The sequence below is a fragment of the Aristolochia californica genome, unplaced genomic scaffold (genome assembly GCF_029961685.1).
Source record: "Aristolochia californica isolate CCGP_79_NKW_82.1479 unplaced genomic scaffold, dmAriCali1.0.hap1 SCAF_14, whole genome shotgun sequence".
NCBI classification, from domain to species: Eukaryota; Viridiplantae; Streptophyta; class Magnoliopsida; order Piperales; family Aristolochiaceae; genus Aristolochia; species Aristolochia californica.
This window is the reverse complement of record NW_027181815.1, coordinates 839,144-861,202: the sequence shown is the minus strand read 5'-3', so window position 1 is coordinate 861,202 and position 22,059 is coordinate 839,144. Positions and strand designations below refer to the sequence as shown.

The following is a 22,059-nucleotide window of genomic DNA, read 5'->3' as shown; positions in this document are numbered from 1 at the left end:
GATCAGAAGAGACCAGGCCAGAGTCCGTCTTTAAGGGATCATCTCCTTGTGATAAAAATTCTAAAATTGAGCTTGAAGGATAAAATAGTTATTAAATTTGAAAATATTTCAGGGTCCACTATTTTACAAGAACTGGGTGAAGTCTCCCTCCTTTTATATTGGCACGAAAGGAGGAAAAGATGAGTTCCTCTTTCCTTTCTCCAATCAATTAAGGGTTATTATTAAACGACTATCCTTGGTTCCACCCTACCTTTCTACAGCAAGAGCAGAGGGGAGGGTGCCCCCTCTCTTCATGGAGGGGTTGGAATATTTTTTAAAAAGCATATCTTAATAAATTTATTTTTCTATTAAAACTTGATTTACTTATTTTTTTGATTCAAATTATAATACCGCGCCTGCAGCAAGAAGTTTAGAAGGCTAGCAGTGGAGTAGGCACTTCACAGCAGAAATGAATCAATATTTAAACTGTTCAAGGAACATACGCAAAAACCCTAAGCCCTCAAAACCCTATAAAGCCGACAATACCCTAAGCCCTCCCTACACCATTCGGTTCTCCTTCTTCCCTCCGACCTCTTCAATACGCAACTTCAACAACCTGATGGCGGCCACTGCCTTGGACCAAGAAAATTTGGAAAACGTTCTCAGGCAGGTTAAAGTTCATCTTCACCTTTTCGTTCAAGTTTAATTTTTTTTTAGAGTTTTTGCTTGCCTCCAACCAATGAAGTTTTTTTTTTTTTTTTTTGTCCGAATCTGCTTTTAGGGTTGAGTTTTATTTCAGTGATATCAATGTGTCACGCGACAAGTTCTTAACGAATTCAATAAAGGGGAACGAGGACGGATGTACGTTCCCTTTGGTTGGAGAACTTGTATAATTTTTTTTACTTTGTTCAACTTATGCTATTTCTTTTTCTTGTTATACTTATTCGTTTATTTGTTTGGTTCTCAGTGGTGAGTTTGGCTTTAATTTGTTCGTTCACTCGAATGAGAAATCTTCTCGGGCTGGGTTGGGTTGGGTTAAGCCTAGCGAGGTATTTGAAGAAACTGTGGCGGCTGCTGTTGAAATCCTTAGGAACAATCTTCTTTGCTCAAAGTTTCCGAAGATGGCGAGTCTCGCGTCATCGCAGATACGACTGCTTTTGGTGCTAACATTTTTTCTCTTTTGTTCGTTTATATTATAGTCTGTAGAGTTTGACAACGTCAATATAAACTGTACTCCTCCAGATAAACAGTTGCTTTGTTTATTTACATGTGCTTTTAGTTGTTTGAGTTCGGTTGAAATACTTTATGATCAGTTTTGCTATTGGTGATCGAATGTGGTACGAAAACCCGATTTTTCTCAAACAAGGTACTTCTATTCTATCTTTCTTATTTGGCCGGGGATTTAATGATAATAGCAGCTTTGACCTGCAAGAGGAGGGAGAGCAGGGAGGATCTTACTCTTCTTTCTTCGGTTGTATTAGTGACTACTTTTTCTCTCGTCATATTAAGTTCTAGTCTGCGTTCTTTTAAGTTGCGTGGGCAGGATTTAGCGATTTCTTTTTATATTTCAGTAGATCTCAAAATAAAAATAAAAATTGGTGGTCACCTTTTCAGGTATAAAGGATAATTTGTTCGAGGTGCAAGAAAAATAATTCTTTCGAGAATTGCTTTTCCCTCCCTCTTGGTGGTTTTCTTCTTTTTCTACTAAATTCATCACCATTCAAAAAAGTAAAATACATAATTATTAAGGCATCACTCTGATTTAGCTAGGATTGTAAATGCTTACATGGCTGTACTAAATTTGGAGTACTACTGACTTCTTTTCATGCCTGGTATGGGGTTTCTTTGGTTGTGCAATTTGGGTTACTTGAGGTTTAAGTGTTTCCAAATTCCACATATAGAGTATTAATTAATAGTTTTATGGTACATTCCAAACCGTTCCATCTACGAGTACTGCCTTCAAAGTTAATGCAGGAAGACTTTACTATGACCTATCTTCTAGCAGTAGAGAAATTGTTCATTATATTTTTTATTTTCCAGGGAAGAAGTTTGGCACAAGTACTGAGCTGCTAAATAACTAATCGATTCAAGAACTGTTGTTGCAAGGTTGCTTCCATATGATGTGAAACTTGAAGATGTAGAATCCTTCTTCAGCTCTACTGTTTCTTTATGTCACTTAACATTTGGGGTAGGGACATCTATAATTCTTGTGTGATTCTTTTTTCAGGTAAATAGAGTTAGGCTTCCTTGACAAGTTGCTGACAGAAGATGCTTTTGTCGCGTCACTTTGATTGAATTCTCATTTGAATAAGATGCAAAGATTATTTAAACCAGAATGTGGCTTATGCTTTTGCAGAACTAGAATTTTAGACTAAGTAAGCACTGCCATATTCCTATGAATCAGTGGGGTAGATCCTCTAATCGGATTAATCTCAGTCTTCTTCTCTTTGAGTTTTTAGGGTTGGTCTATGATTGTTTTGTGATGTATGGGTTATTTGATCAGGCGATGAAGATTTCAGTGAAAGGTCTCGTTCGTCGTAATGGCTATTAGCCTTGCCGACCATCCTGATATATCACCACCCATATTCCGAGCCCGATATTATCCGATTCTTAACCATTTTTTACGTGATTCCATTCATTATGATCATTTATTTCCTTATTTCTTTTTTTCAAAGGTCAATGATTAAATTTTTTATTTGACAAGCATATGTCTGAATCTGTTGGTGTAGATATTCTGATCTTCTCTATGAGGCCTTTTGTATGGAACAATTCTATCTGTTTAGGAATTTTTGAACATAGTTTTCTTGCGTATATTTTTTTGTCTGAAACTTCTCTTTCCATTTTTATTCTATAATGGTCATGTATAGGGAAGACTGAAGTCGATGATGAAGAATAGTATTACATCCGTATGAAAAGATCCTTGATTACAACAATACTACTGCCTTCCTTCTGAGGCTTTTGTTTTGCATTAGTTTTAGATTTCTCTCAGTTTTAAGTAAGCATCTTTGATTTTGTTCTAGTAGTCATATGATGATCAATACATAGTTCAAATGACAGTCTCTTTTGAGATGGTGATTAATAACTCATGTCTTTTGCTCCTATCTGATGACCATGCGTCCCCTTGTTCTAATTTCTGAATATTTTTTGTTGTTTGCAATTCTTTTCTTTGTCTGGGAGAAAGAGATTTGTTTTGATCTTTATTTTTCTTTTGTCTAGCATTTACAATTTAGTCACTACAGTTGGAAACGGTTATGAATGGAGGTTTCCTCGTAATTAAATTTTCTTTTAACAGGAACAAGTCTGGAAGGAGTAGTCAAAGGTGGAATCTAGAGTCCAGACGTATTAGTCCGTTGCAGTCCAATGGCGCACTCTGTGCAAAATGACTACTGGTTTTTGTTGGAGCTAAAATAAGGATATGGGATCAGTCTATTGAAATCCAACTGAGACTTTTAAAAAAAGATACTACTCAAAAGAATAAAAATAAAAAAATTAAATATTTTTTGATTGATTTATATCAAGTGTTTTAGAGTCAATGAGTTTAAAACTTTTAAAATTAAAAAAATAACTAAAAATGTGATTAAATGAAAAATAGGTGATTTAGGGAGAATAGAAGAGGAAAAAGATTTCTGGAAGAGGAGCAGCTTTGCTGCTTTGGAATCCGAGCCAGAAAGGCTCTTCCTACTTCTTTATAATCAAAGTTTAAGTGAAAATTTACGAAAGGACAAAAATGGCCCAAAATACTCAAAATTACATCTCCTAAAATACATGTCTAAATTGAATAAAAATTTAAACATATAAAATAAGACATTCTCTATCTAATATCTATACTATAAGAGAAAAATATAATATAGAAAATATAAGAAACAACCAAAATACCCCTGAACTTGTATTTTAACAAAATTTTGTAAGAAAGTTTTGATTATTATATATTAGAAAATGTAAGATGTTTGAAATTTCCTTGTGGCATGCACCGTGAGCATGATATATAATTTTCTGATAATATGTTTCCACTGCTTGTGAAGTTTGTTGACTATACTACCATGGGGAAGGATTTTGGATATGTTCATTTTGAGCAGCCAGAAGCCTGGTCAAAAGGCCCGTGCCGCAGTAGTGCTTACTGGAGAAGGGGAGAAGGGGGACAATCTTGAAGCCCGGCACTGGTATGGATACCTTCCATCATTCCTGTACTTGTGTCATTTTCTATTTGTATTAGGTGCATTTTTTTTCTTTCGAAGAGTTGGTCTATGATTGTTTTTGTGATGTATGGGTTATTTGATTGGGCGATGAGGATTTCAGTGAAAGGTCTCGTTCGTCGTAATGGCTATCAGCCTTGCCGACCATCCTGATATATCACCACCCATATTCTGAGCCCGACATAATCCAATTCTGTACCTTTTTTTAAATGAATCCATTTGTTATGATCATTTTCGTTCCATATTTCTTTTTTTCAAAGGCTGACGATTAAATTTTTTATTTGACAAGCATGTCTGAATCTGTTTGTGTAGATAATCTGTTCTTCTCTATGAGGCCTTTTGTATAAAACAATTCTATTAGTTTAGGAATTTTTTAACTTAGTTTTCTTGTGTATGTTCTTTTGTCTGAAACTTCTATTTCCATTTTTATTCTATAATGGTCATGTATTGAGAAGGCCGAAGTCGATGATGAATAATAGTATTACATCTGTATGAACAAATCCACGATTACAACAAAACTACTGCCTTCCTTCTGAGGCTTTTGTTTTGCTTTAGTTTTAGATTCCTTTCAGTTTTAAGCATCTTTGATTTTGTTCTTGTGGTATATGATGATCAGTGCATAGTTCAAATGACAGTCTCTTTTGAGATGGTGATTAATAACTCAGTGTCTTTTGCTCCTATCTGATGACCCATGCTTCCCCTTGTTCTAATTTATTAATATTCTTTTTCGTTTGCAATTCTTTTCTTCTTCTGGGATTAAGAGATTTGTTTTGATCTTAATTTTTCTTCGGGCGAGCATTTATTATTTAGTCACTACAGTAGGAAACAGTTATGAACGGAGGTATCCTCCCCATATAATTTTGTTTTAACAGGAACAAGTCTGGAAGGAGTAGTCAAAGGTAGAGTCTAGAGTCCAGACGTATTAGTCCGTTGCAGTCCAATGGTGCACTCTTTGCGAGATAACTACTGGTTTTTGTTGGTGCAAAAATAAGGTTACGAGATCAGTCTATGGAAATCCAACTGAGACTTTTTAAAAAAAGTTACTACTTATAAGAATTTGATTTATGTCAATTGTTTAATAGTTAATGAGTTTAATTTTTTTTAATTAAAATTTTAATAAAAAACCCATAAAATTTAATGCGAAAGGTTTTGATTATTGTATATTAGATAATGTATGATGCTTGCATTTTGTTTTTGGCATGCAACACGAGCATGGTATCTAATTTTCTGATAATATATATCTGCTGCTTGTGATGTTTGTTGACTATAGCATGGGGAAGGATGCGGGATATGTTCATTTTGAGCAGCCAGAGGTCTGGTCAAACTGTGCTGCAGCAGGGCCAAGTGGAGAAGGGGGACCCAAGGTTAAAATTTTTGTAGCAATCTTGGAGCCCGTCACTGGTATGTATACCTTCCAGCATTCCTTTCCTTGTGTCATTTTCTATTTGTATTAGGTGCATTTTTTTTCTTTCAAAGAGTTGGTCTATGATTGTTTTTGATCGGGCGATGAAGATTTCAGTGAAAGGTCTCGTTCATCGTAATGGTTATTATTAGCCTTGCCGACCATCCTGATATATCACCACCCATATTCTGAGCCCGACATTATCCAATTCTTAACCTTTTTTAACATGATTCCATTCATTATGATTATTTTATTTCCTTATTTCTTTTTTTCAAAGGCCAATGATTAAATTTTTTATTTGACAAGCATATGTCTGAATCTGTTGGTGTAGATATTCTGATCTTCTCTATGAGGCCTTTTGTATTAAACAAGTCTATTTGTTTAGGAATTTTTTAACATAGTTTTCTTGTAGATGTTTTTTTGTCTGAAACTTCTCTTTCCATTTTTATTCTATAATGGTCATGTATAGGGAAGACTGAAGTCGATGATGAAGAATAGTATTACATCTGTATGAAAAGGTCCATGATTACAACAATACTACTGCCTTCCTTCTGAGGCTTTTGTTTTGCAATAGTTTTAGATTCCTCTCAGTTTTAAGAAGCATCTTTGATTTTGTTCTAGTGGTCATATGATGATCAGTGCATAGTTCAAATGACAGTCTCTTTTGAGATGGTGATTAATAACTCATGTCTTTCGCTCCTATCTGATGACCCATGCTTCCCCTTGTTCTAATTTCTGAATATTTTTTTTGTCGTTTGCAATTCTTTTCTTTGTCTGGGAGGATGAGATGTGTTTTGATCCTAATTTTTTTTTGGTCGAGCATTTTCGATTTAGTCACTACAGTTGGAAACGATTATGAATGGTGGTTTCCTCGCCATTAAATTTTCTTTTAACAGGAACAAGTCTGGAAGGATATGAGATCAGTCTATGGAAATCCAAATGAGACTTTTAAAAAAAAGTTACTACTTAAAAGATACGAAATAAAAAAATAATTTTTTTTGATTGATTTATGTCAATTGTTTTATAGTCAATGAATTTAAAAATTTAAAAATTAAAAAAGTTAATAAGAATATGAATTTTTTTTATGAGAACGGTTTTGAGTATTATATATCAGAAAATGTAAGATGTTTGAACTATGATTGTTTTTGTGATGTATGGGTTATTTGATCAGGCGATGAATATTTCTGTGAAAGGTCTCGTTCGTCGTAATGGCTATCAGCCAGCCTTGCCTACCATCCTGATATATCACCACCCATATTCTGAGCCCGACATAATCCACCTCTTAACATTTTTTATATGATTCTATTCGTTATGATCATTTTATTTCTTTTTTTAAAGGCCAATGATTAATTTTTTTTTTGACAAGCATATGTCTGAATCTGTTGGTGTAGATAATCTAATCTTCTTTATGAGGCCTTTTGTATAAAACAATTCTATTAGTTTAGGAATTTTTTAACATAGTTTTCTTGTGTATGTGTTTTTGTCTGAAACTTCTTTTTCCATTTTTTTTCTTTAATGGTCATGTATAGGGAGGGCAGAAGTCAATGATGAAGAATAGTATTACGTCTGTATGAAAAGATGCATGATTACAACAATACTACTGCCTTCCTTCTGAGGCTTTTGTTTTGCATTAGTTTTAGATTTTTCTCAGTTTTTAGTAAGCATCTTTGATTTTGTTCTTGTGGTCAGATGATGATCAGTGCATAGTTCATATGACAGTCTCTTTTGGGATTTTGATTAATAACTTATGTCTTTCGCTCCTATCTGATGACCCCTGTGTCCCATTGTTTGTCTGCAATTCTTTTCTTTTTCTGGAAGGAAGAGATTTGTTTTGATATTAATGTTTCTTCAATTGAGCACTTGCGATTTAGTCACTACAGTTGGAAATATGAAGCGGAGGTTTCCTTGCCATTAAATTTTGTTTTAACAGGAACAAGTCTGGAAGGAGTAGTCAAAGGTAGAGTCTAGTGTCCAGACGTATTAGTCTGTTGCAGTCCAATGGTGCACTCTGTGCAAAATGACTTCTGGTTTTTGTTGGAGCAGAAATATGGATACAAGATCAGTCTATGGAAATCTAACTGAGACTTTTCAAAAAAGTTACTACTTGAAAGAATAAAAATAAAAAAATTAAATATTTTCTGATTGATTAATGTCAAGTGTTTTAGAGTCGATGAGTTTAAAATTTTTAAAATTAAAATATTAATAAAAATATGATAAAATTTATGAGAAAGGTTTTGATTATTATATATTAGAAAATGTAAGATGTTTGAATTTTCCTTTTGGCATGCATCGTGAGCATGGTATATAATTTTCTGATATTATGTTTCCTTGTTTGTAAAGTTTGTTGACTATAGCACGGGGAAAGATTTTGGATATGTTCGTCTTGAGCAGCCATAAGCCTGGTCAAAAGGTCTGTTCTGCAGTAGTGATTACGAGAGAAGTGGGACCGAAGGTTAGAAAATTTATAGCAATCTTGGAGCCCATCACTGGTATGGATACCTTCCATCATTCCTTTACTTGTGTGTCATTTTCTATTTGTATTAGGTGCATTTTTTTTTTCTTTCAAAGAGTTGGTTTATGATTGTTTTTGTGATGTATGGGTTATTTGATCGGGTGATGATGATTTCAGTGAAAGGTCTCGTTCATCGTAATGGCTATCAGCCTTGCCGACCATCCTGATATATCACCTACCATATTCTGAGCCCGACATAGTCCAATTCTTAACCTTTTTTTACATGATTCCATTCGTTATAATCATTTTATTTTTTTATTTTTTTTTCACTGGCCGATGATTAATTTTTTTATTTGACAAGCGTATGTCTGAATCAGTTGGTGTAGATAATCTAATCATCTCTATGAGGCCTTTTGTATAAATCAATTCTATTTGTTTAGGAATTTTTTAACATAATTTTTGTCTGAAACTTCTTTTTCCATTTTTATTCTATAATGGTCATGTATAGGGAAGGCCGAAGTCGATGATGAAGAATAGTATTACATCTGTATGAAAAGATGCATGATTACTACAATGCTACTGCCTTCCTTCTGAGGCTTTTGCTTTGTGTTAGTTTTAGATTCTTCTCAGTTTTAAGTAAGCATCTTTGATTTTGTTTTTGTGGTCATATGATGATTAGTGCATAGTTCAAATGACAGTCTCTTTTGAGATGGTGTTTAATAAACAATGTGTTCCCTTGTTCTAATAACTCAATATTTTTTATTGTCTGCAATTCTTTCCCTCGTTTGTGGAAGAGATTTGTTTTGATCTTAATTTTTCTTTGGTCGAGCATTTACGATTTAGTCACTACAGTAGGAAATGGTTATGAACGGAGGTTTGGTCACCATTGATTTATTTTTTTAACAGAAACAAATCTGGAAGGTAGAGTTTTAGAGTACAGACGTATTAGTCCGTTGCAGTCCAATGGTGCACCCTATGTGAAATGACTACTGGTTTTTGCGGAGAACAAGTAAAAGATATGAGATCAGTCTATGAAAATCCAACTGAGTTTTTTAAAAAAAGTTACTAAAAGGAATAAAAATAAAAAAATCAAATATTTTTTGATTGATTTATGTCAATTGTTTTAGAGTCAATGCGTTTAAAACTTTTAAAATTAAAAAACCTAATAAAAATCTGATAAAAGTTTAGGCGAAAGGTTTTGATTATTATATTAGATAATGTAAGATGTTTGCATTTTCCTTTTGGCATGCAACGTGAGCATGGTATATAATTTTCTGATAATATGTATCTGATGCTTGTGCTGTTTGTTGAATTGCATAGGGAAGGATTCTGGCTATGTTCGTTTTGAGCAGCCAGAAGCCTGGACAAACTGTGCAGCAGCAGTGCTTAGTGGAGAAGGGGGACCGGTGGGTAATCTTGGAGCCCGTCACTGGTATGGATACCTTCAATCCTTCCTTTCCTAGTGTCATTTTCTATTTGTATTAGGTGCATTTTTTTTCGAAGGGTTGGTCTATGATTGTTTTTGTGATGTATGGCTTATTTGATTGGGCGATGAAGATTTCAGTGAAAGGTCTCGTTCGTCGTAATGGCTATCAGCCTTGCCGACCATCCTGATATATCACCACCCATATTCCGAGCCCGACATATTTCATTTCTTAACATTTTTTATACGTTTCCATTTGTTATGATCTTTTTATTTCATTATTTCTTTTTTTCAAAGTCCGATGATTAAAGTTTTTATTTGACAAGCATGTCTGAATCTGTTGGTGTAGACAATCTAATCTTCTCTATGAGGCTTTTGTATAAATCAATTCTATTTGTTTAGGAATTTTTTAACATAGTTTTCTTGTGTATGTGTTTGTCTTAAACTTATAGGGAAGGCCGGATGATGAAGAATGGTATTACGATTTTATGAAAAGATACATGATTACAACAATACTACCGCCTTCCTTCTGAGGCTTTTGTTTTGCGTGAGTTTTAGATTTCTCTCAGTTTTAAGTAAGCATATTTGATTTTGTTCTTGTGGTCATATGATGATCAGTGCATAGTTCAAATGACAGTCTTTTGAGATAGTGATTAATAATTCATGTCTTTGGGTCATATCTGATGACCCTTGCGTCCCCTTGTTCTTCGCTCTCAATATTTTTATCGTCTGCAATTTTTTTCATCGTTTGTGAGGAAGAGATTTGTTTTGATCTTAATTTTTCTTCGGTCGAGCATTTACGATTTAGTCACTACAGTAGGAAACGGTTATGAACAGAGGATTGCTTGCCTTTAATTTTTTTTTTAACAGGAACAAGTTTGGAAGGAATAGTCAAAGGTAGAGTTTAGAGTCCAGACGTATTAGTCCGTTGCAGTCCAATGGTGCACTCTGCGTGAAATGACTATCACCTGAAGATTTTAGTGAAAGGTCGCGTTCGTAAATGGCTATGAGCCTTGTTGACCATCCTGATATATCACCGCCCATATTCCGAGTCCAGCACAATTCATTACTTAGACATTTTTTGTACTTAGATTTCGTTTGTTATCATCATTTTATTTCTTTAATTCGTTTTTCCAAGGCTGATGATTAAATTATTCATTTGACAATATTACTACTGCCTTCCTTCTGAGACTTGTTTTGCGTTAGTGTTAGATTTCTCGCAGTTTTTGATTGTGTTCTTGTGATCATATGAATATCAGTGCATAGTTCAAATGACCATATCTTGTGAGATCGTGATCGTCGCTCATATCTAATTACCCATGCATCATTCTCTTTGTTCTACTTTTTTTTTTTTTGTTGTTGTGTCGTCTGCAATCTCTACTGCTGCGAAAGGTGAGCTGTGGGAGGGGGTTCTTCGCCATTAAATTTTATTTTATTCGGAACGAGTCTGGAAGGTGCTGTGAAAGGTGAGCTGTGGAAGGGGGGAGGTTTCTTCGCCATTAAATCTTCTCTCAGCGTAGACGTCTGAAGCAGGACTTCAGTCGTCAACTGGATATCTTTGTCGACTGAAAATTCGAAGTCCATTTCCTCTCATATTAATAGTCAAGGAGTAACTGTCAATGTTGGCTGTTTTAATAAATAGTCTCGGACCGCCGGGGTGGTGGCAATCGTGGAAGATAAGAGATGAGAAGCGTCTATCCTCTGCTCAATCACTCTTGAAGACCACGTGATGTCACTAGCTTCCAAATCACCATTTGGATCTTCTCCTTATTTTCATCCTCATCAACTTCGTCTCTTCTTACTTTTTTTCTGCTGCAATCCACATTTTAGTCGGTGGAAGCTAAGCGGATGGAGCAGGTACAGGACAGGCCAAACTTTGGCCTTTCTGGAAACAAGTCGGGTGTCCTTCTGGTATGAGAACGCCTGCACTACTAAGACCCAGGTAAAGGATATCTCGTCCTCATTGTAATGAATGATTTGGATTTGGACGCGTCAGGGAATCAAGCTAGGGTTTGTTTTAGCTCACATTGTTACGATAATTATAAAATTTATGTAGTTTATAACTTTTAAAAGTTATTTCCTGTTTGCTATGTCAGAAGCATCTCACCTGCAACTGTAGTGAGAGCTTCAGTTAAGCCTCTCCTCTCTCTTGTCATCGACGGTCTTCTTCTTCGATGAAATTTTAATACCTTGATTAAAAGAAAACGGATGCATCTCCTTCGGAATAAGGGAGAGAGATATTTTTTGAACAAACTAATGTGAATTTGGTGATTACTGACAGACACGGAACTGTGGGAGTACGAGGACAAAAAGCACCGCGAAGACGTGACGGCGATGGAAGACTGAATCCAACGTTTCCTCCACGGAAAGCTTCTTGAAGTTATTTTTCCACCAAAGAGTAGAAATGTTAAATGATCCACTGATACATCAGGCGTAAATATCTACGGATGATACGCCAAATGAGAAAATTTAAATTTATTTTCTGGGAAGAAAAGAAACCAGAAAAGAAATTTAAAATATCAAAAGAAAGTTAATCTTGAGATTTGTTGATTTATTTTCCGCCTCACCACCGTTATCCTCGACATTATTGCCTATACGACCAAGAGGACGTGGCGGCAGACAGAGTAGACAGTAAAGCTTGGATTCTGTGCCAGCTTGGAAGTTTGCATGCATTAAAGCAATCAAGGATTCCCCTACATTTGGAGTTGGAAAATAGGGGGAGAGCAAGAGACCGTTCTGGAGCTTCTTTTACTCTTTACCTTCCGTTTTGCTTCAATAAAAGGAGAAGATTGTTGAGTTGCAGAGTATTATAATCCGAAGAGAGGAGGGAGAGGGACCCTTGGGTAAGCGTTTTGTGAATTTCAGGGTTGTTTTCTTTCCATCCGTGGTGAACAAAGAGGTGCAAACTGTTCCTGAGTTTTCTTCGCCTGTATCTCTGCAAAACTTCCTTGTTTTTTTATGGCATACATGTTTACAATCTTCTCAGTGATATAAGGGTTTTGGGTTTTATTGAGATTTATGTTTTAGAAGAAAAGGTAAATATCTTTTTGTTGTTTCAGAGAGGGAAAGATGTTGGAAGGAAAAGCTCTTGTCCAAGACTCAGACATGCCTGTGAAAATGCAGATTCAAGCCATGACTTATGCCTCCCAAGCTCTGGATCTCTTTGACGTCTGCGACTGCAAAAGCGTTGCACGTCACATAAAAAGGGTAAACTCTTTTATTTTCATCAGAACATTACTGGGTGAAATTGCTCTTTTTAAAATAAAAAAAATTGTGTCAGTGATTTTTTATTTCCATCCAAAATCTCTGCAGGAATTTGATAAGACCTACGGATCAGGATGGCAATGCGTTGTGGGTTCAAATTTCGGTTGCTATTTCACTCATTCTCAGGGAACTTTCATCTACTTCTGTTTGGAGACCCTCAATTTCCTCATCTTCAAAGGGGCTTCCTGAACATATGTTAATTGGACGCTTCTAAAGTATGCCTAGTACCTTTCTGCTGATCCCTCTATGGATTAGTTTCAACTATACTTGATGGCCCGGGTCGAAATTCTGACGATATGTTTTGTCAGATTTGAGAAGGTTGCGGAGACTTCGTGTTACACCCATTTCAACTCTGAGGCCTTCTTCTCTTTCTTCTTTTCTGCTGCTTTTTTTAGCAATGTAAATGGCATCCTCTTGTACAGAGCAGTTATGGGGCTCTTGTTTACGATACGATAGATAGTTCTGCACTCGGTGGTTAAAATGTCTTCTTTTTGGTAAGACGGTGGGGGTTAAGAAGTTACCTCATACTACAGTTTTATATTTTGATCTTTTGGTGTGAATTTGTAACGTGGGTTTGGTAATTTGGATTGAGAAAAAACCAAAGATGCAACAAACCCATTTGTCAGGGAGCAAAAGTGGCACTGGATAACCATGATTCGTTTTAGCATAGATCGTCGTCTGGATAATATTTTCTATTGATGCTCAGTCTTTAAGATGATGCAGCTCTTTTCTTGTTAACCTTTTTGTTTGGGCTGATCTCGTAGTTACTTCTTTCCCAATGTCTTATCTGATGAAATAAAGAATGCATTGCTTGAACACTTACCCAGGGTCGAGATCATTTTTTTTTCTCCTTTTGGGCATAAATCAAGCTCTGTAGATCCAAGGTTTTTTGGGTCGAGCTCCATGTCCGTGATTTAGTGGGTAGAACAATTCTTTGATGGGAACTTATTATCAATCCTTGATTCTACCAAGCAGACGAATTGGTTGGCGAGCCTGGCTTCCTTGGGGAACTTTTAAACTCTGGATGGGGAAAGTATCAGTGGCGCAGTAAAAAGAAATGTGAAACCTTGATTGTAACACAAAATCTACCACCGGTACCATCACTGAGATTCCCCACTCAACAAAAGGAGCAAGACGGTTAGGTGACACAGTCGATCACCACTCACTGCCATGACCTATCCACATTTCCTTTTTATATATAACGTTGAATCGAAGACTTAGCATCATTCGTTCAATTATTTTTTTATTTGGAAAGATACGGGCAGGTTGAATTTTTGGATCAACCCAAGTGGATTTTGTCTAGAATAGGCTGGTAGAAAATCATAATTCATCATCGTTATCTAGTCTAGAAAATGTTTTATAAAAGTAATTGGAGATTAGAGGCATTTGAGCCTAATGTCACGACCATGAACCGATGGAGTGAAACATAAAATGTAACTAAAATATAAACTATCAAGATTTGAGTACCAATCCTTCATTTTATGTGATCTGTCAATCTATCAAGAACCGATAATAACCAGTAACTTATGATAGTATATTACACGAATATGGTGCAGTTCTTGCTCTTAATGAATGGAGCTACAAAATATTTAAGTTTATCCTTCACTGCTGAAAAGGATTGCAGGGAATGAGAATCCTATGCGATTATGCCTATGAACAGGTAAAATGACATTGCCAATCCTTTTCAACTAGTGTAGGAACAAGATTCGCCACTCCAAAGACAATATCTCTGCTGCTTCATGATGTCAATGACCAAATTAAGAAAAAGATGGTGAAGAAGCCAAATCCTGGGATGGATGGATCTGAACCTTATTGCAGGAGTAATTGAACAAAACGAAATTGATCAAAGAAAAAACAACATTCCTCTACTCCAAAATATTTACTTTTCCAGGGGTGCAGCTCTAACACAAAGAAGTTTGCTCCAGGATGCAAAAAGGCAGTAGCAGGAATGGTACAATGTGGCATCATCATCATTTACAAACTCAACCAGCATGGTAACAAAAAGAAAATGGTAAAGAAGCAAAGAATTCCTATTGCTCAAACCTATGGAAGAGGTGACCTTCCCCCCAGCATGGAAAGAATAACAATCAATAACAGTAGTATAAAAATGATTACCTATGATACAAGGACCGGTGACCACCAGGAGCGGACAGGTAAGAAGGATCCTGATAGCTACTGAACTGGTCAGAGTTGGATGGCCAGGCATGTCGATTTTTATTGGAAGTTTCTTGAACCTGTTGACATTAGTTTGTCTATTTTATGAGGTGAGAAACTCTGCATTAGGAACTTCCATGAGATCTGATGGATGACATAGACTGTGCTGACACAGAAGCTGTGGGGCTGTTGAGATCTCGATCACCATTAATTGACCTGCCTCTTCCTGTTAATCTATTTATTGCATCTTGAGCAATATCCGCAAACCAGTCATCTTCAGGAAGTACACTGACAAGGATTTCGTATCGTCAGTATGCATGTAAAGAAGAAAAGCATCAACAAAAATAAAGAAATACTTTTCAGACGCCAAAAGAAAAAGAAAAGAAAAGAGAGAGATTAGAGTGAGCAGATAAAAAGAGAATACTGATACTGAAGCAAGGTGGATTGTTAGGTTAAAACAGGATTAAAGATAACTACTTAATCTTCCATTATCTCTGGGTAAACAAGGACCAAGATTCTAAAGCAAAGTCGAAACAGGCCATATGGTCAGCCTACTGAAAAAGGATTTTCAAGAACACCTTCAGCAACTTTTCAATTGAAAAGATATGCCGTTTCAAAAATATTTTCATGCAACTTAAGGCAATTCACTCCTGTTCTCTGTGATTTTTGAGAAAATGGTTTGCAAGAATAAATAAAAATTAACATTCAAAAGAAAATAAATGTAAACTATAAAGCAAAACTATGAAGATCTATACAATAGGTTTTGATTAACACAGTGATAAGACAGGACCACGATTTATGAGACAACCAATTGATTTAAACAAGTGAAACACTCTGTAGATATCCAGCAAAAAATGTTCCTGTTGAATCAAACGTCCCTACTAAGTATTAATTATCTTTTGATTTTAAATAATAAAAAATTTACTGTATACAAGAGAAAGCAACTTGAATGTCGTGAATCATTTACCTGTATGGATCAATTCCCGTAGCAGTAAATGCATTCATAGCTCTAGATATAATGTCTTTGATAACTTGGTGCAAATGGCGTGATAAGTACCGGCCTTGGGATGAAAAGTGAATTACAAATTCCATGTCCAAATAGAACTACAGAGAATTGTCAAACATAGACAGAATCCAATTATCAATAACATTCAGACAAGCATAATTAAAACCATTACTAGATATCCAAACAAATCTTTTGGTAGACAAATAACAACTACATGTACCTGCTGTAGGCCAAGAGGACCTAAAGGCTTTGGTCCCTCCTCAATATCATCCCAAAAGGTTTGGTCATCTGAAAGCCATAAGATGACTGTCTCTGTGAGTCTCATCAGTAATAGAGTGGCAAACCTCTCCCTGCCTACAAACATATCGGCAGCTATGCTAGATATCCTGCTCAACTTCGCGAAGAGTTCCTGTATAGAAGCAACATCAATGATAAACCATGAGAACCTATTAGTTAAAGCATTTGCACTAGCGAGTCAATGCCTTTATATAACGGTAATAAAGCTCTGATAGTGATGCTAATGATGCTGTTGATTTTGCATTAACCGGTCAAATCGGTAAATTAAAAAAAACATTTGGCAGTCTGAATCTGAAAATGTATAAGAACATTTGGTTTGCTCCAGTTTTGAAAGAAGAATTAATGCAAACCAGGAGGTAAAATAGGTGACAAATGATGAGTGAGAAAAAGGACAATTTGTATTGTTACTAGATTACTTGATCCCCCTGACAAGAGGATAGAGAAACCAGTTGCACAGCAGGACCACCTTCACGAAGTAAGATTTTTTGTTGACAGAAGGCAGAATTCACTCATGGGGGCTATATTTCATTACTCATATTATAAAATAACCAATAAATACATTTATCTTTTAATAAGACCATGATAGCAGTAAAAGCATGATGACTCTTTAGCCTGATAATAAATATATTTTAACCTAAATAACAGTGATAGATTTGTTAGGAGAAAATGTTATAAGAGCCCAAGAAGTTGGTTCATGAATGACAAGGCTGAGTCAACTCACATGCAAAATGATGATAAGAGATAAAATTTGCCATTACCAACACAAAGGAGCACCCAAATTACCTGGAAAATTGGAGATGGAAACCATTCTGGCTCCTCTACAGTTGCATCCATACTAATATACATTTCTGCACTTAAATGTGTATCCCCATCTTCTGTGAAAATAAGATCAAGAGCATGTTGCCTACAGAAACTATCTCTTAATCCATCAACCACACGTTGGAGCCTCCTCTTCCATTCTCTCTGCTCTGGCTGACGGTTTTGCCTGTCTGAAGCTCTCTTACGGGGATCATCTTTGCCTCCAGCAAAATAGAGGGGTGAAAGCTTCATGGCTGCCCGAGGGAGTAGCTCATCCGATAACAAAGATACATTTGCTAACAAAGCTATCTGCTGAGCTTCTGTCTCAGCCATTCTTACAATTTTATTCCTTGAATCATCAAAGTTTCCTTCATCCTCCATTGAACCGGGTAGTGCACTTATCAGCAAGTTGACATATGAAGTGAAGACTTGTAACAGACCTTCCAGAGTGGGACCGCCCAACTGCATACTCAACAGTGGTCCAACATCCTCAAAGAAATCCTGCATAAGCATTTGGAGAAAGAAAAACAACACAATCAAAATTATTACTCCAGAAAGCCACAAGATGATCCATAAATTTCAGAAACATTAGGTAGAGTTGCATAAAAAACATTAAATTGATGAAAGATTAAAGTACTTATGCAAATTATTTTTATTCAGAAACTGGTAAATCACCTGAACCATTGAGTTGAAGCGGTGTGCACTGCTTGAAAGTTTGGGTTGGAAAGCAATTCCACTACCAAGAGGTGCATTTGATCTGCTGGATGCACGGGTTCCAGGTGGAGGATATGTGATCACCCAGTCATCAGCTGCTGCAAGTGCAGCTGTGCTCTCTTCAATTCTCTTTAAATTTGCATGCAGAGCCTGTTCAACACTAGGCCTAAAGAGCTTTAAAAGGACAGGAGAAAGTGCCAACCCACGAGCCTCCAACAAAGAACAATGGCCTAATGCTATTTGAACACATTCTGCGGCAGCTCGTAATCCTCCAGCCGCAGCCGACGAGGCTAATGCATGGCGTTTTACAAGAAGAGCAAAATACTCTGTCTGCTTAGTTGACCACACCACAAGCTCAGAAGAGTAGGCGGGTTCATCACCAAAGACAGCCAATGAGTCACTAGCAGCTTGAGCAATGGCAGAAAAAACCAGCTGTGAGAGTGCAGCAGTGTAGGCCCCACCATACGAAGTGCTTGATGGGCGAAGGCTTTGCATGTTGTATTTAAATCTTTGGTAGTGTGCATCAAGCAGCAAAGTATGTGCACGGGGTCCATCTCCAAGTTTCTTGAGGGCTGAAACAGCTGCACGAAGCTCAACACCACGAGTGGAAGGTTGGCAAGCAGCTTCAGCTAGCTGATCTGCTAATCTTTGTCTATGTTCGGTGATAGCAGTCTTTAAGGAGCATATTGCAGCAGGTGAAAGCGTTTTCTTTTCTTTAGCTTCTGCAAGTATGTTCTCCCCTTCGTCAAGAGCAGCCAGGGCCTCATCCACCCTCCTCTCAGCTAACAGAACATCAAGTACATCTGGGTACTCAACAGACCATTTTTCTATATCGGACTCTTCCCTATCTTCAAAACTGGATACAGCATTTGCTCCTGTACCCTCAGAGCCAGTAGATAAGGAATCTACATGAACTCCTTCAGATAAACCATGGATAAGAGCTGCCTGCGTTGATAACAGGTTTCTGATAGTAAGGAGCTCACCCTCTAGATCTGATATCTCCTTTGAAGTTCTGTCAGAGAAAAGACCCCACTGTCAAATGTCATGACCCAAAATATTGAAGTTGGCAACTGAACTGAGTCAGCATCATCCAGAGATGCTACTAAAAGACAACAGCATGTAGGGATATGAAGAGTGGTGACAAGAATGCAAATGAATCAATGTATTTTGGGAACACTAAGACTTGCTAAGACAGCAGTAAATTTTAGGAATTTCTTTAATAAATTTCCATTGAGTTAAACATCCTATACAAAATATTCTACCAATAGTACTGATTTCTTCATAACTTCATAGTACCAATAAATAGAAAGAAGATCAAATAAATCATTCCTTACACCTGTTAAAAGAAACACAAATTTTTTTTGAGTTTTGAAGTAGGCAATAAGTTTCAAGTATGATTGCATTCATAGAAAATTGATCAACTTCAAACCCTGGCACATGCATATCAAAATCTTCAGTTGTTTAGACTTTGTATTAAAGATCAGAGGATGTGAATGCCTTGCGTTCTTCTGATTCCCTTCTTCCTATTTTTACCTAACTGCAATTTCGCCTACACTATGTCAAACCACATACGAGTAAGAAATTAACATCCTAAAAAGTTAATCCACGATAGCCTGATAGCCAGTGTAACTATAGCCAGTGTAAGAGCTGATCCAACTTGCTCACAAAATAACAAAAAGCCTTATTGTAATCTTTGCTCCTCGCTGATCTAAAAAAGTTGAACAACTCAGTAAAAGAATACGAATGGGTATTGGACACAAACTCCTGAATATACATTTCCTATCTGTTCATTGAATAGAAAGCTCAAAGCAACATTCATTGCTGCACAAACTACTTGAAATAACATGCTGCAACCACTCACCGGATAAATGATTTATAATTAGCATATACGCTTCGGCGCATTTCCTCTGCAGAGGCCTTCTTCAAATCAAGAAGGAAAGAGCATAAATGCCTTATCTCCTGTGAACAAACAAACAAACAAGACATTATCCTCACATCTTCAAATTAAAAATGGAGAAATGAAGTTTGTGCAAGTATGCCAGAACATCTCTCAAGGAAATATACGAGATAAACCATCACCTCAGACACAAAAAATTGCACGAGAATATTAACAGACACTATTTCCAAGCACCAAAATTAGCAATAATCACAGAAGTCTTTGGCAGATAGACAGAAGGATTGAGGAAGAATCATCAGTATCAGGTAGAAAAAAGGTCAATAACAGTGCTTCTACAACAGGAGCCACAATTGTTTGTAATCATGATTATGTTCTCTTAGCATGACTCACTGCCTAGGCCCCTCCAACAGTTTCAGCTTTATTCATCCAGTCCTTTTGGTATTAGAACTTAAAAATACAGGAAGATTAGCCCTTCTTCTGGATAGAGCATCTTATGCACTTTCCTTCTATTATGATGAATGATTGTTACTCCAAAACTAGTATTCAGAGGGTAATGTACCAATTCCTTGGCAAAAGTTCTACAAATAATATAGGTCATGGCAGCTCCACTCAATTTTGAAAAACTTTGGTCATCCATGAGCACATCCAGTCATAGTTTCACACTTGTCCAATGCTAATCCAACAGAAGAATTCAATACTAAAAGCATCAATTTTTGGTAGAATTTTTCAGTCTTTGCTCTTTAGCATGGCATGTACAACCCATCTTTTACCTATATACTACCAGCCTGTCTGCAATGTATATTACTAACAAATCTTCTACCATTTCAAAACAAGGAAAAGAGTCATCCACCAAGTTCAATGATGCACTTCTCAACTCTCCAAGAATGACCTTTAAGAGGAGCAAATTAAGTTAGTTAGATACAGAAATTAGTTCAATCTCTTCATTGAGAAGGAAATGCTGCCTACTGAGAGAGATGCCAAAAATCATTAGCTTGTTAAGGTTCAAGAATTTCTCAGCTACTAAAATTGCTCCTAGTGGGCTTCAACTTTTATGAGCAAACAAAGAATTGCACTAGTTCAAGTTCTTAATTTCTCATATAAGATCTCCTTGAGAATCGAACAAGAGAATGATGTTATCAGACAGGTATACGTGGTTGTCTGTTAATAACCGAAAGCTCCTACTAAAAGGCATCCTTGAAACATAATGCTTCGACATGCTATAAGTGCTAAATCCTTGAGAAATTACAACCCACAAAAGCAAGAGAAAATCACCAAGGACAACAAATTTGAACGTGGCATGACCGATTAAAGCATTGATTTTTCCAGTGTGAAAAAGTTACACCTCGTACGTAACACAAACACTAATAAATACCGAAGAGTAAACATAACATCGCATAGACTTATCCTTTTTTACAGCAGGAAACCCTAAATGACTCCTCACAACCAAAGTCTGATTATCCTTTCGCAAAATTACATTGCAGCGACCAAGCACCGATTCCAAAAATTGTAAAACTTCACAAGTGACAAAAAACACAATCGAAAATCAAGCAAATAGATTCATGTCCAAACAATTCCACCACAGCCATGAGACCCACGTTCAGCATTCCGCAGACAACAACAGATACACTCTGAACAAGAACTATCCGAATGAAGACGCTAAAAAACGAGGTAAGTGCATAAAAGATACCTTTTCGTTCATGGATTGGCATTTAGACTGAAAGAAAGCATCGGGATCGAACTGCTCTTTTCTGAAGACTTCAAGCTTTTCTTCAAGCTGAGTGCTTGCTTCGTGGGCATTCCCTTCCTTTAACGGCCCCGAAGGTATGGCTGCTCGGGACCGAGACGACTTCGCCGTTGCCATCCTGCACCCCTTAGCTCTGTTTCTCTCTTTCTCTCTCCGTCAGATCCTTGTAGTTTCAATCTCTATCTCTAAACTCTCCTCTTCATCTCTACCTTTTGTCGCCGCCAATCTCTCCCGTCAAAGCGCATGATCGAGGAAGACGAAGGAGAAGCAGATCCCAACTGGCGGTTAAGAAAATCAAAGCCACTCGCGGATCGATCTATTAGAGAAGATACCTGCAATATCCGATTTCAAAATACAATACACAAATCGAGATTAAGATGAAGACCGCGTTCCATGCCTCGCCTATCATCACGATAATCCCTCTTTCCTCTCTCTCTCTCTCTCTCTCTCTCTCTCTCTCTTTTTCTGTTTTTCTTTTTCCTGATTTTCTTCGGTCTCCGAGGCCTCGGTCGATCTCTGTTTTCTTGATTTCTCTATTTTCCAATCAGAAAAAAAGAAAAAGAAATCGGAGCCGTCTGGCACTAACACCTATTTTCTGATTTGTTTTTACTTACGTGGAATTTCATTAGTTAATACCTAACCATGGAGCCAGTACAAAATCATGGTACTTAGCCCCGTCATCTCATACGTGGCAACTGAAGTTGTGGGCCACCCCTGAACACGATGGATTGCCAAC

At 36.7% G+C, this 22,059-nt stretch overlaps 3 protein-coding genes and 13 non-coding genes across 28 annotated transcripts; 15 read left to right on the top strand and 1 right to left on the bottom strand.

Annotated features, from left to right (window-relative positions):
- The first annotated feature begins 468 nt into the window (after positions 1-468).
- LOC137950837 (la protein 2-like) lies at positions 469-12,025 on the top strand. 11 transcript variants are annotated; one of them, XM_068797471.1, is made up of 11 exons: positions 469-645; positions 761-840; positions 947-1,139; positions 2,086-2,167; positions 3,272-3,298; positions 4,002-4,139; positions 5,443-5,573; positions 7,915-8,063; positions 9,347-9,458; positions 9,902-9,996; positions 10,320-10,633. In XM_068797471.1, the coding sequence occupies exons 1-5, from the start codon at positions 599-601 to the stop codon at positions 3,290-3,292; spliced, it is 423 nt and encodes a 140-aa protein (XP_068653572.1). In that variant the 5' UTR covers positions 469-598; the 3' UTR covers positions 3,293-3,298; positions 4,002-4,139; positions 5,443-5,573; positions 7,915-8,063; positions 9,347-9,458; positions 9,902-9,996; positions 10,320-10,633. The 11 variants fall into 11 exon arrangements, with proteins under 11 accessions (XP_068653572.1, XP_068653574.1, XP_068653570.1 ...); XM_068797473.1 differs by adding an exon at positions 2,207-2,354 and having other exon boundaries at positions 2,020-2,116; positions 3,272-4,139; XM_068797469.1 differs by lacking the exon at positions 10,320-10,633 and adding an exon at positions 11,731-12,025 and having other exon boundaries at positions 3,272-4,139.
- On the top strand, positions 2,481-2,574 carry LOC137950945 (small nucleolar RNA Z43). The gene has a single exon (XR_011112034.1). It is a non-coding gene; the product is annotated as a small nucleolar RNA Z43 (small nucleolar RNA).
- On the top strand, positions 2,998-3,093 carry LOC137950938 (small nucleolar RNA snR60/Z15/Z230/Z193/J17). Its single transcript, XR_011112028.1, has one exon. It is a non-coding gene; the product is annotated as a small nucleolar RNA snR60/Z15/Z230/Z193/J17 (small nucleolar RNA).
- Positions 4,258-4,351, top strand: LOC137950943 (small nucleolar RNA Z43). The gene has a single exon (XR_011112032.1). It is a non-coding gene; the product is annotated as a small nucleolar RNA Z43 (small nucleolar RNA).
- LOC137950940 (small nucleolar RNA snR60/Z15/Z230/Z193/J17) lies at positions 4,770-4,865 on the top strand. The gene has a single exon (XR_011112029.1). It is a non-coding gene; the product is annotated as a small nucleolar RNA snR60/Z15/Z230/Z193/J17 (small nucleolar RNA).
- Positions 5,674-5,770, top strand: LOC137950942 (small nucleolar RNA Z43). Its single transcript, XR_011112031.1, has one exon. It is a non-coding gene; the product is annotated as a small nucleolar RNA Z43 (small nucleolar RNA).
- Positions 6,194-6,289, top strand: LOC137950937 (small nucleolar RNA snR60/Z15/Z230/Z193/J17). Its single transcript, XR_011112027.1, has one exon. It is a non-coding gene; the product is annotated as a small nucleolar RNA snR60/Z15/Z230/Z193/J17 (small nucleolar RNA).
- Positions 6,744-6,841, top strand: LOC137950946 (small nucleolar RNA Z43). Its single transcript, XR_011112035.1, has one exon. It is a non-coding gene; the product is annotated as a small nucleolar RNA Z43 (small nucleolar RNA).
- On the top strand, positions 7,114-7,193 carry LOC137950949 (small nucleolar RNA U83). Its single transcript, XR_011112038.1, has one exon. It is a non-coding gene; the product is annotated as a small nucleolar RNA U83 (small nucleolar RNA).
- On the top strand, positions 7,255-7,350 carry LOC137950936 (small nucleolar RNA snR60/Z15/Z230/Z193/J17). The gene has a single exon (XR_011112026.1). It is a non-coding gene; the product is annotated as a small nucleolar RNA snR60/Z15/Z230/Z193/J17 (small nucleolar RNA).
- Positions 8,186-8,279, top strand: LOC137950947 (small nucleolar RNA Z43). Its single transcript, XR_011112036.1, has one exon. It is a non-coding gene; the product is annotated as a small nucleolar RNA Z43 (small nucleolar RNA).
- On the top strand, positions 9,573-9,666 carry LOC137950944 (small nucleolar RNA Z43). Its single transcript, XR_011112033.1, has one exon. It is a non-coding gene; the product is annotated as a small nucleolar RNA Z43 (small nucleolar RNA).
- On the top strand, positions 10,048-10,141 carry LOC137950941 (small nucleolar RNA snR60/Z15/Z230/Z193/J17). Its single transcript, XR_011112030.1, has one exon. It is a non-coding gene; the product is annotated as a small nucleolar RNA snR60/Z15/Z230/Z193/J17 (small nucleolar RNA).
- LOC137950948 (small nucleolar RNA Z43) lies at positions 10,408-10,504 on the top strand. Its single transcript, XR_011112037.1, has one exon. It is a non-coding gene; the product is annotated as a small nucleolar RNA Z43 (small nucleolar RNA).
- Positions 12,026-12,175: 150 nt separating the features above from the next.
- Positions 12,176-13,256, top strand: LOC137950838 (uncharacterized). Of its 3 annotated transcripts, XM_068797483.1 has the most exons (4): positions 12,176-12,348; positions 12,509-12,656; positions 12,762-12,928; positions 13,022-13,256. In XM_068797483.1, exons 2-3 carry the CDS (start codon positions 12,519-12,521, stop codon positions 12,900-12,902), a joined length of 279 nt encoding a protein of 92 aa, XP_068653584.1. In that variant the 5' UTR covers positions 12,176-12,348; positions 12,509-12,518; the 3' UTR covers positions 12,903-12,928; positions 13,022-13,256. The 3 variants fall into 3 exon arrangements, with proteins under 3 accessions (XP_068653584.1, XP_068653581.1, XP_068653583.1); XM_068797480.1 differs by having other exon boundaries at positions 12,762-13,256; XM_068797482.1 differs by having other exon boundaries at positions 12,182-12,292; positions 12,762-13,256.
- Positions 13,257-14,552: 1,296 nt separating this feature from the next.
- On the bottom strand, positions 14,553-21,886 carry LOC137950836 (exocyst complex component EXO84B-like). Its single transcript, XM_068797467.1, has 7 exons — positions 21,267-21,886; positions 19,544-19,641; positions 17,644-18,694; positions 16,954-17,469; positions 16,094-16,282; positions 15,835-15,971; positions 14,553-15,155 (listed from the first exon to the last, which is right to left on the bottom strand). Exons 1-7 carry the CDS (start codon positions 21,438-21,440, stop codon positions 14,993-14,995), a joined length of 2,328 nt encoding a protein of 775 aa, XP_068653568.1. The 5' UTR covers positions 21,441-21,886; the 3' UTR covers positions 14,553-14,992.
- Positions 21,887-22,059: the final 173 nt, after the last annotated feature.